Source organism: Notolepis coatsorum, assembly GCF_963971535.1.
Source record: "Notolepis coatsorum genome assembly, chromosome: 9".
NCBI classification, from domain to species: Eukaryota; Metazoa; Chordata; class Actinopteri; order Aulopiformes; family Paralepididae; genus Notolepis; species Notolepis coatsorum.
The window spans coordinates 47919940-47932966 of NC_140173.1; the positions used below are offsets into that span (position 1 = coordinate 47919940).

A 13027-nucleotide genomic window follows, 5' to 3' on the forward strand; every position below is an offset into this window, starting at 1 on the left:
GACAGGCGCTGTTTCGACAGTGCCTTACCGGCACGAGAACCACCGTGACAGACAAAAAGCTGGTCGGTAACCCTGAAGTCCTGAGTACGGCTGAGGTAAATTCCCAAAGCACGGACCGGACATGACAGGTGAAGGCCCGCATCTAACTCACTAGTGTGAGGAGGAGGACGAAACGCCTGAACCACAATATCCCGGGAGCGGAAGGAACTCCGGATATTCTTAGGCATGAAAGCAGGATTAGGTCGCAGAGTGGCACCGCAATCGGCCCGAAAAGACAGGCACTCTGGACGTACCGAAAGAGCACAGAGCTCACTCACGCGTTTAGCGGAGGTGACAGCCAGCAGGAACGCGGTCTTGAAGGACAGCTGTCCCAACGGCGCCTGCTCGAGCGGCTCAAACGGGGCCAAGGACAACTGACCGAGGACCAATTGAAGATCCCAAGTCGGAGCCAAAGAGCGTTGCACCGGCTTAACGCGTCGAGCGCCAAGCAGGAAACGCTTCACAAGAGGGTGGCTGAACAAGACAGTCCCCTCAAACCCCTCATGATAGGAGGATATAGCCGCCGCATATACCCTCACTGTCGAAGCCGACAGTCTACCAAGGAGAGACTGGAGATAACTCAGGACAGCATCCAGGGGGCAGGAGACTGGGTCCCAGCCCCCCGCCTTACACCACTCTTGGAACATACGCCATCTGCCCGCGTAAAAGCGCGACAGTGGAGGGAGCATGTGCATTCCGGATGGTATCAACCACAGAAGGGTCCATCCTCTCCAGACTCACCCTCCCACCAGCCACACCAACAGGCGTTGGCCCAACATCGGGTACTGGAACAGTGACCCGTTGTGCTGTGAGAGGGCCGTCGCCGACCAAGGAATAACCCAAGGAGGAGCGACCAGAAGCTGGATCAAGACCGGGAACCACACTGCCGTGCCCTGGTCCGGCGCGACCAGGATCACCGTCCTGCGCTCCCTCCGTATCCGCTCCAACAGCTGACCCAACAGCTGTACAGGAGGAAAGGCGTACAGAAGACCGGGCGGCCATGGAAAGGTCGAGAAGGCATCCACCCCCAAGGGGGGATGATCTGCTCGACTGACCGAGAACCACAAGGGGCACTTGTGAGAGTGTCGGCTCGCAAACAGATCTACCGAGGCATCCCCGAACCGATCCCAGATCTGTCTGACTATGTCGGGGCGGAGTTCCCACCCGTCACGACGAGGACCGCCCCGAGACATCGTATCCGCGCCCATATTCTCTGCACCAGGAATGTGGAGCGCCCTCAGACTGCGCAGCCTGCGAGATGCCCATAGCCAAAGGTCGACCGCCGCCCGGTGCAGGTGGATGGAACGAGTCCCACCCTGCCTGTTGATATACGCCGCTGCCGTCACACTGTCTGTCCTGACCAAAACGTGCTCGCCTACCACCAGGTGGTCGAACCGTTTGAGGACCAGGAGGACCGCCTTCAATTCCAACACATTGATGTGCGGGGCAGATGGGCCAGCATGAACCGCAGTCCAGCTGCCCCCCACTGCGTGGGTCCGACACGTCCCTCCCCAACCCGTGAGAGAGGCGTCGGTGAAGACCGCGACGTGTGAGCGCCTGCTGCCCATGGGGACCCCAATGGTGAGGATACCCAGCCTCCTCCAATGGGCGAGATCTCCCCATATCGACAAAGGAACAGTCAACCGTTTCCATTTGTCCCTCACCGGATCTATTCTCATAGAGAAAAACCACCTCTGTATCCTCCTCATGAAGAGGAGGCCAAGAGGAACCACCGTGTGAGCAGATGCCATCATACCGAGCAGACGCATCACTTGCAGCGCTGCTCCGAGAGGGTTACAATCATGGGCCTCGACCTCAACGTCAAGCCCAAGTACTCCACCTGTTGACTGGGAAGAGGTGTACTCTTCTTCCAATTCACAGCTAAACCCAGCCTGGTGAGGAATTCCACCACCAGCCTGGTATGAGACCTGGCAACCTCCTCCGAACGACTGAGGAGTAGAACGTCGTCGAGATAGAATAGAACCCGTATCCCCGACGACGTAGAGGCTCCAGTGCAGTCGCCACGCACTTGGTGAATGTGCGGGGAGCCAGAGAATAGCCGAACGGCATCCTCTGGTACTCGTACGGTACGCCCTGAAACAGGAACCGTAGGAACTTCCTGTGAGGAGGGAAAATCGGGATGTGAAAATACGCATCATTCAGGTCTATGGAGGTGAACCAGTCTCCCCTTCTGACAGCAAGCAGAAGGAGTTTGACGGTCAACATCCTGAACGGTCTCGCTACAATCATACGATTGAACGTGGACAGATCCAGTATAGGTCTGACCCCCCTTTCTTGGGTACCAGAAAATAACGGGAGTAGACGCCTGACATCGCGTCCTCTCTCGGAACCACGACCTGCTTCGCCAACAGAGATTGGATTTCGTCGGCCAGGGCTGTCACTGCTTCTGACCCTGACAATAGGGTCGGCACCAAACCTGAGAATGGAGGGTGGGGTTGTGAGAACTGCAAAACAAGCCCCTCCCTCAACGTTCTCTCTATCCACCCCTCCAAACGGCATTCTTGTCGCCATATGTGAAAATAATCCCACAGCGCACCCGCCGTCAACTGACGCTGGGCCGCAAGGAACAGTAGCTAGTTGGCCCGGTCCCTCCCGCTGTGCGACGCACCCAAGGGGGGACCCCGACAGAAAGGGCCGGTTTGATACGGGAGAAGCTGTCATCAAACTGGTTGACACACACCCCCCCTTTGAAAACCCCTCTAGCACATGCTGAGGAGTCGTTCCGCAGCTAGACATGCAAGGCATGAGGACCCCATGGGCTCCTACACACCGAAGCCCTGCAGTGATATTGCTACCACCCAAATCACGCTCGCCTCTGCTTCGCAGACCACTGCCGCTCTCACGGGAGTGGGAGGCATCAGCGCGATACCCCGCCTGGCGAAGGCGAGGCCGGGGTAACCCTTGCTGTGCGTTCAACAGAAGAGGCCTTGAGTCCCCGTGCTGACCACCGTAGCTAGTGGCAGCTGTGACACCAGGCTCATCCATCACACGTGTGGTGCAGGAGCCACGCGACAGCACAACATTCTCACGGACAGACCCAGGCTCAGCCATCAACTGGGTGTCAGCCCCTGTTCCCATGAGAAGTGAAGAATGGGGCCGCATGCGCTTCAAAGAAGGTTCGCGGCCCGCAGCCAAAGGAGAACGATCAGAGCCCCGCTTCCATGGGTAACAGAGAGAGGATTGAACGGGGAGCGGGCTGCTCGCGGCAAAGTGACGACGGCTTGTTTTATCCAAACCGAATTCACCCAAAATGGCCGATCCCTCGGCCGCCAAGGCTGTCGGCCTTGTGGAACCCCGTTGACTCTCTGCCCAGGGCACCACTGGCGGGGGAAACATGGCCGCCTGTCGAGGATCTCGCCACAGTCGTTGACGAGACCGTGCCCCCACCTCTGGCTGCACAGCGTGAGGCGGTGTAGGACCCAGATCAACAACCGCCTGCGCCTCCACAGAATGACCAAAAAGCCTTTCCGTGGAAAAAGGAGTCGTGAGGAGAGAAAACCTATCCTCTTCCCCAAGAGGAGAGTGCTCCAACCAAACATGCCTAACAACAACGTTGATAGCATCCTAATCCTCCCCGCAGTTATAGCTTGCGACTGAGTCAAGATCTCTATAACACCACAAACATGCAACATGTTTACAATGTCGGCTGGACCCATAGCCCTACTACCCGACGCCAATGTGGATAGGAAACTAGCCAGCTGAGCCATAACACTGGCCGCCGCTACAAACCATCCTGCAGCAGTATACCACTCATTCGTCCATACTGCCACCCTCCGAGCCGATGCGCTCTCAAGCATCGGCCGGGTGGGACATCTTTCATCCCCGCCGGGGCACAGGAACAAAGCTACCTGGCTACGTAGCCACGGTACACCCGGCCTGCACCCAGTTGTTAGCCCGTTTACCCGTAGAAAAGGTAAATAGGACTCAGCGAAACCCCCCACATTAGCAACCGACTGACCTTCATCAATGAAGCGGGCAAGAGGAGGGAAAAGCGGAATTGTCCCGCGGCGGGGATCATTAGAACAACGACCCATTTCAGCGTCAACATTAGCATTAGCAGTAGTAGCATTAGCGTTAGCAGCGTGCTCCAGGATTGCCAGGAAAACGTCCACTGCAGTGGAACGTTCACCAAGCCACCCCGGCCCTGGCGCCGAAACATACTCCACAGCATTACCAATACCAACATTGATGCCTGATGACACAGGGCCTACCTTTGTACAAGCCGGCTCGATAGCCAAACCTTGTACGCTGCCCCTTGGTCTGCTGCCGTCAGACGAGGAAACATCAACACAGGCCCGACGTGTCGCTAAAACATGCCTCGAAGATGCCAGGGGTAAGCAAACCTCCGGTAAGCTTTCAACATTACGTAATTTCTCTAATCTTTTCATAACAACTAGTTACATAAGGTGCACTGCATCCGCTATGATGGAAACGAAAATAGAGGAAAAGTGTATTGGTGACAATGCCTACTGTCTTATAGGCTACGCCTCCATAGAGGCGGGACCCGGCAGGTGTGGGTGTACTGGTTTTTATTCGTGATGGAGTACAATAGGTACATGAGATGAGGTATATCTCGATAGGCTTAAGAGCGGGACGCGATAAGCCAAGTACAATATATAACTGTCCTTCTGTAGACTAAGTTACATTGTTAATTTAGTTTGTATTTACTTTTCTAGTTTAAGTTAATTCAATTAAAGAAATTGTAACTACAATATTGTATCTACAATTACATTTAAAACATTGTTTGTTTTTCAACCATATCTGTTGACAATATAATTTCTTTATATATTGAAGGCCACATCCTGCTACCTTTTTCAGCTTCTCTATTTCAAGGCAATATTTACAAAAACTAAACTAAAACTAGTAATTTCCTATACAAACATGTTTCCTACTATTTATGCATAATAATCATCTGTTCTGTGCGCACGCTAGGGAACATGTATGCGCATGCACGTGGCGTCCAGGCAGTTCTGATATTACGACTGCACCCCTGATTACAATGGTCAAGAACATAGTCATTACAATGGTCAAGAACATAGTCATTACAATGATCAAGAACATACAGTCATTAGAATGGTCAAGAACATAGTCATTAGAATGGTCAAGAACATAGTCATTAGAATGGTCAAGAACATACAGTCATTACAATGGTCAAGAACATAGTCATTAGAATGGTCAAGAACATACAGTCATTAGAATGGTCAAGAACATACAGTCATTAGAATGGTCAAGAACATAGTCATTAGAATGGTCAAGAACATACAGTCATTAGAATGGTCAAGAACATACCGTCATTAGAATGGTCAAGAACATAGTCATTAGAATGGTCAAGAACATACCGTCATTAGAATGGTCAAGAACATAGTCATTAGAATGGTCAAGTACATACCGTCATTACAATGGTCAAGAACATAGTCATTAGAATGGTCAAGAACATAGTCATTAGAATGGTCAAGAACATAGTCATTAGAATGGTCAAGAACATACCATCATTAGAATGGTCAAGAACATAGTCATTAGAATGGTCAAGAACATACCGTCATTAGAATGGTCAAGAACATACCGTCATTAGAATGGTCAAGAACATAGTCATTACAATGGTCAAGAACATACCTTCATTAGAATGGTCAAGAACATAGTCATTAGACTGGTCAAGAACATAGTCATTAGAATGGTCAAGAACATAGTCATTAGAATGGTCAAGAACATACAGTCATTAGAATGGTCAAGAATATATACAGTCATTAGAATGGTCATGAACATAGTCATTAGAATGTTCTCCAAACAGTCATTAGAATGGTCAAGAACATAGTCATTAGAATGTTCTCCAAACAGTCATTAGAATGGTCAAGAACAGTCATTACAATGGTCAAGAACATGAACATGGTTCTTCCGTAACCCTACCTGGATGGATACTGCAGTGTGTTGAGATTCCAGCCCTTCGTCGTCAGGGCGTTGGACAGACGGAAGATATCGAAGACGTCTGAACCGATCGCCACCACCGATACCTCGGGGTCTCCGAACACAAACACACCCTTTATCTTGCGGATTCTGGTCAGAAACAAACAGCGAGGGAGATGTTGAGACGTTGCCGATGATAGACTGTCCTATTGATGAAATCAAAGTTCAGGAGCAGTGACATATCGTTGAAATTGGCAGAGCGATTCATATGTAAACCATTAGACAAAATCAACATAAATCGACATCTAAAAGCCGAATCTGCCGAACAATAATTGGTCACAACTCAAGTGATCCCAGGATAGTTTGAATGACAGTTACTTTCTGCACCAGAAAGTTGTCATATTGTGGTTGAAATGTTTTTGCATTGATACTTCAGTTTTTCCCAAGGGGATCAATAAAGGAATATCTTATCTTATCTGATAAATGATTTGTAAACATGCTTCATTTGAATGAATGGATTCTACCAGGCAGAAACAAAAGCATTACCTTGCAGGTAACTCTACCCATTGGTTTAAAATTTTAAATAAACAAGCCTTTTTTTGTATAGCTGTAGGAAAAAATACAAAAACCTATTCCCATAACGAGAACTTTCAAACAGAAATTCAAAATGTCAAGTTGAGGTCCATCAATATTTTTACGTATTTTTCACAATTCTGGCTCTGTACACCACCTCAATGGACTTGAAATGAAACAATTCCTTAAAAAAGGGGAGGGATGACAGCGGACTAAGCGTGTGTCTACCACCGCAGAGACACTGGTATGGAATCCGGCTGTCAGCGGTGCCTCCGGCTTGGACGGTCGTCATACTGGCACAATTGGCAGTGTCAGCGGGAGGGAAGCCGGTGGGTGGTAATCTGGTCATTGTAAACAGCGACTCCTACAGGTCGGTCAGGGCGCCTGCACAGCGAGGGAGGGAAATGGTGAAGGTAGTGTGACCTCCCACGCGTTACACTTCACTAATGAGAGTCCTCGCTGCCAGGTGAAAAGAGGCTGCTGGCTGTCTCCTATGTATCGGAGGAAGCATGTGATAGAATTCAGGGCTCCCTAGACCGACCAGTGGGGGGCACATGCGCGCAACGACCAGGAAGAGATGGGGGGAATTGGCATAACGCCTAAATTGGGATGGGAGGAAAATACAGAAAAATAGGAGAAAAAAAGGGGATAAAATGATTTCGATGCAAATACTCTCAAATTAAAGCTGAAAGTCTGCACTTAAAGCACACCTTGATTGTTTCATTCCAAGTCCATTGTGGTGGTGTACAGAGGCAAAATTGTGAAAATTGTGTCAATGTCTAAATATCTATGGACCTGCCTGTAGTTCACTTAATTTAAAAAGCCTAGCCGATTTGTCACCAACTGGGTCGTCTTGTGACATTGCTCTTACAGAGATGACAGGGCTTTTTGAAGTGGCCAATGGCACAAGCAAAAAGGTGTGGCCTGTAGACCTATCAGCATGCAGAACCTAGACGAGGCACCGGGCAGATGTTCGCAGGGGTGGGAATTCCTCAGCAGAAGATGTAACTTCATCAACTTCAATTAGTCCTGTCTCAATAAGGGAAGTCAGAAGATGTAACTTCATCAACTTCCATTAGTCATGTCTCAATAAGGGAAGTCAGAAGATGTAACTTATCAACTTCCATTAGTCATGTCTCAATAAGGGAAGTCAGAAGATGTAACTTCATCAACTTCCATTAGTCATGTCTCAATAAGGGAAGTCAGAAGATGTAACTTCATCAACTTCCATTAGTCATGTCTCAATAAGGGAAGTCAGAAGATGTAACTTATCAACTTCCATTAGTCATGTCTCAATAAGGGAAGTAAACCGGGGAAAGTAACCCAAGGGAAGTAACCCAGGGGTGTAAAAATTACCCAGAAATTATACTTAAGTGAAAGTATGGCTACCGTCTCAAAATTATACTCAAGTAAAAGTCAGAGTATCTGGCTAAAAACACACTTGAGTAAAGTTAAAAAAAAAAAAGTGTCTACTTTTAAATGTACTTAAGTACTAAAAAGTTAAAGTTAAAGTGCGGCCGCGGCCGGGTAGTGCAGCGGACTAAGCGTCTGTCTACCACCACAGAGACAGTGGGATCGAATCCAGCTGTGGTGCCTCCGGCTTGGCCGACTGTCCATACTAACACAATTGGCAGTGTTAGCGGGTGGGAAGCCGGCGAGGGTGGGTCCTGGTCGTTGTAAAAACAGCGACTCCTACAGATCGGTCGGGGCGCCTGCACAGCAAGGTCGGGTCCAGGAAGAGGTAGTGTGATCCTTCCACACGTTACACTCTCCCAGTGAGAGTCTGCGCTGCCAGGTGGAAAGAAGTTGGGATTGGCTACATACAGGGTATGTGTCGGAGGAAGCATGTGATAGTCTCCGCCCTCCCAGACCGACGGTAGGGGGCAGAGCATGCAACGACCAGGTAGGGGATTGGGAATTGGCATAACGACTAACATTGGGATGGGAGAAAGATGGAAAAAGAAAGGGGGGGAAAAGAGAAAGTAAAAAGACTCCCTTGAGGAAAGTGCGGCCGCTGGATTAATAACGTTAACGTTAGTTTGGCCAGAGAAACAAACATACAGTACTAAATAAAATTGTTAGACCTGCAAGATTTGTACTTTATAGGTCTGCATTTTAAATGTAGGAGTAAAAAGTATGTTATTTTTCTCTGAAATGTATTTGCGTAAAAGTACAAGTATACAAACCTAATAATACTTGAGTAAAGTACAAATCCCCAAAAACAGTACTTAAGTATTGTAAGGAAGTACAATTACTCAAGTACTGTACACCCCTGACCGGGTGCACGTCATTTCAATCTATCCAAACACCAATGTTTTTGTTTTTGAGATACTGGAGGAGGTGGATTTTGTGAGCATTCATTAGCAATGCTAGTAGAGGTCAATGGAGACTGTTAGCATGTCTCTGAAAAATCACACGTAGCACCTTCCAAACAACGTCCTAAACAATTGACCACATCGTTGTTAACTGTAAGGACAAAAAAGTTTAATTCTTTTTTTCTAGTTCACTAAAATACAAATAACTGTTAAAAGGGGCATTTCGCCAAAAACAATGCAGATTTATTTTGCACATAATCTCACACATATCCAAAAACTCATAAACGTTCATTTAGTTTTGACAGTTATTGAAAGTAAATTTGTTTGAATATGGCCACCAGTGATGTCATCGGGGACATTTAATCCATGTGTTGTGTTAATTACAGCTCCATGAAATGATAAGGTAACAGTCCCTATAAGACAAGGCACTGCTATTTTTCCATCTACATCATTTAATTTCAATGTGATGACATCACTGGTGGCCATATTCAAACTAATTTACTCTCAAACTAAACGAGTGTGTGCCAAACAATTTTAGAGTTTTGGGATGTATGCGAGATTAAGTGTCCCTTTAAGTTACCTCCAAACTGCACTTAAAATGCAACACTTGAGGTAAAAGTACTTTGCACTTTCCACCCCCCACTCCCAACGACACATCACGGCTTCAGCGCCACACAGACGGAGAGAGTCTTACTCGGCCTTGATCTTGCGTGCGGTGTTGACGATCTTCTTGGTGGCGTCCACATAACCGTCCTCTCCCATGTGCATCATGGTGGCCCAGCAGGCTGCGATGATGCCTCCAGGTCTGGAACCCGCCACGGAGGGAGAAGCGTAGATCCCGCCCTGCCAGTCCGGAGCCACGAAGTACTGGTAGTGACGGTACTTCTTATCGCTGTACAGGATCACCGAGGAGCCTTTGGGGGCGTAGCCATACTGGAGAGAACACGGAGAAGACGGACACGTCCTCAAGTTACTTACTAGGGGTGTAACGGTACACAAAAACCACGGTTCGGTACGTACCTCGGTTTTGAAGTCAAGGTGCGGTACGGGTTTTCGGTACAGTGGGGGAAAGTTTTGGCTTTCCATGTTCCACTCAGGGGTGATGTAGTGTGCAGTAACTAATTGTACTTGTAGGGCTGTCAACGAATATTCTATATTGAAATTAATAATCGACTTGTAAAATTTAAAAAAAAAAAGAATAATAATTATATTAGATTGTGAAAGAAAACAGCCCCCGGTGGGCGGTCGTTAGTGGTTAACATACCATTGTATTCGTTCGGTACACAACACAGCCGTTCGGTACGGTACGGTACACACTGAAATGGTTCGGTTCGGTACGGATACGTGTACCTTTACACCCCTATTACTTACTGTATATTCACGTTTTTTTTTAAAACACAAAAAGGATATGAATTGACAGTTTCAGAGAACAATTGATTGTTTGGAGACAGTTTCTTCCACTCGGTATGAACATGAAAAGATGCTGAGAACCATATGCTGCTATCCACCTTGCACTTCACAATCATGTGCAATATTGACATTTTATTCTTTTTATACCCAGTTTTTAGTATTTTTAACTATATGTTTACACTACTGCTGTTCTTAACTGTGTCCTGTGTTTTTATAATGTATTTTATTCTATTGTATGCACCATTACAGTGGCAAGTACAATTTAGTTGTATGTTATATATATGACTAATAAGGGCTGATTCTGATTCTGAATTGTTGCAGAAACAATTAAGCAGCTACAGTCAGTGTACAACACGAAGGTAGAATTTGAACCTGGGTCAAAAGCCAAAAGCAACACAAGAAAGATCAGTATGAGAGATAAACAGACCGGGAGAGATAAGGTATTGATGTAACGTCACTGATAAGTTTCCCATTTGGTGTTCTTTCACATTTACCTGTTTTAGTAAAGCAAGTACTACGTATGACAATACAACCATAACCTACTGTATGATGAGGGAGAGACATAGCCTTACTGGGCTCTCTCTACACACATCCATCATGTAACTTGCTCGGTTAGATCTAAGCAATAGCTCCCAATAGGCCATGGTAAATGATTATTAAATCACAGTTGCAAACAACACCCATGCGCAGTGGAAAAGCATGCGTCTTCATCTTTCTCAGAAAAGCTAATGTTAATTTGAATATGGTCCATTTGCATGTTCTTGGTATCTGATATAGGGACATCTATGGATCTCAGGGAATGTATTCCCAGTGTCAGAAATACTGTGTCTGTTACTAGGCTTGAGTAAATTGTAATGAACCAAATGAGAATATCAATAAATTTTTTTTTTATCTTTGACTGTGAATAACATCATGCTAAAATTGACCAGACCTGAAAAATCTAAGCAAATGAATAAATGGAAGATGATTAAACAGAAGGTTTTGTAGATACAGTACTGAATTCTGCCATCCGGACACATGCCATTTGAAATATTATTATAGAATATCAGGCCTAAAATGGTTATGCGATTAAAATGCGATAAATTAGACAAATCCTGTAATTAATTAGATAAAAAAATGTAATCGCCTGACAGCACTAGTAGTTATCTATCCGTCTACATTTATTATTATTATAATATATATTTTTTAAATATAAATCGTGCTCACCTACAGTTTGTTCTGCAGACTTAATAATCTAAATGGTAAATGGCTGCTTTTTTATATAGCGTTTTTATCCAAAGCGCTTTACAATTTGTTACTCACATTTTTACCCATTCACTCACACATTCACACACCGATGGCGGAGGAAACCATGCAAGGTGCCAACCTGCTCATCGGGAGCAATTAGGGGTTAAGTGTCTTGCTCAAGGACACATCGACACGCTGCCTGGGAGGAGCGGGAATCGAACCGGGAACCTCCGGGTTGCCAGACGGCTGGTCTACCTCCCGAGCCACTGTCGCCCCATAGTCAAGCATGCTTAAAGATGGGGGTGATTATGTATCTGGATTACATGTGCAGTTTTAAGACATGTTCAGTTATGTTAGCAGCACTCCTCTTTTCTGGCACAGGGGCGTTTTAATTGCGCTGCGCCAGAAGCAGGATCCTCTCTCGTTGCAGCTTGCTGACTGGCTTGTTTCCAGACGAGGAGTGACACTGAAAGCCAAACCCTATTGTGTAGGTTCATAGTCTTTGACGGATATATATTATTTAATATAAATAATATATTAGGCACCTAAGGAGGTTCAACATGAGTCAGAAGATCCTTAAGAACTTCTACTCATGCACAATAGAGAGCATCCTGACAGGCAATATCACCTCCTGGTTTGGGAATAGCACCGCACAAGACCGCAGCAGACTACAGAGAGTGGCCCACTCAGCCGAACGCACAATTGGAGGTGGGCTTCCCACTCCCCAATACATTCACAACAAGCGTTGCATGGGTAAGGCTAAGAGAATAATCAAAAACTCTAGCGCCACCCAAACAACTGCCTCTTTGAACTGCTGCGGTCAGGCAAGCGATACCGGAGTCTCATGGCAAGCTCAGAAGGAGCTTCTATCCCCAGGCCATCAGGATGCTCAATGACAATCAATAAAAATAACACTATGTAACAAACCATCAAATACACTCCCAGCACACACATCCACACGTACACACTCACTTTAATAAACAACTCACTGTAGCACCCACTTGACCCACTTTAGACACTTAACACACTTTATATTTATTGGTATACTGGTATATCTGTATATTTTACCTCATTGCACCTCAACACCACAAGGTGGCACCACAAGCTAAGCTAAGTTGTACCTCATCAAGTCAAGTCAAGAGTTTTATTTGTCACGGCATACAAGTATACAATGAAATGCGGGACCCCCATACATTGTACTGTATGGGAACTCAGTTACCTTTTTCTACTTGCATTGTATATATGTATATTGAACATTTTGTTTAGTTTACACTTGTTTACGTACTTAACACTTTCCGTGCCACACACGAGAATACTCGGGTTTATTTATAGGTGGTTGATAGCCACTCACGAGATTTCTCGGATTTTTTATTTTTATTTTTTTTAGCGATGAAATCATATTGCATCACCCGAGCCTACCCGAGTATAGCCGAGCGGCGCCGGCGATCATTGTGGAAAAAAGCGCCCCTTGTCGTCTCCCAGATGACATAAGTGATTTTGGAATGGACTCAATGAAAATGAATGGGGGAAAAAATCCGGTA

At 46.4% G+C, this 13027-nt stretch overlaps 1 protein-coding gene across 1 annotated transcript in view; it reads right to left on the bottom strand.

Annotated features, from left to right (window-relative positions):
* sgpl1 (sphingosine-1-phosphate lyase 1) overlaps window positions 1-13027 on the bottom strand; it is a 44625-nt gene that overhangs the window by 5859 nt on the left and 25739 nt on the right. The window contains exons 11-12 of the mRNA XM_084321265.1: window positions 9544-9782; window positions 5965-6111 (exon numbers count right to left, since the gene is read on the bottom strand). Coding sequence (XP_084177391.1) covers window positions 5965-6111; window positions 9544-9782 — 386 coding nt within the window. The remainder of the gene's footprint in view (window positions 1-5964; window positions 6112-9543; window positions 9783-13027) is intronic.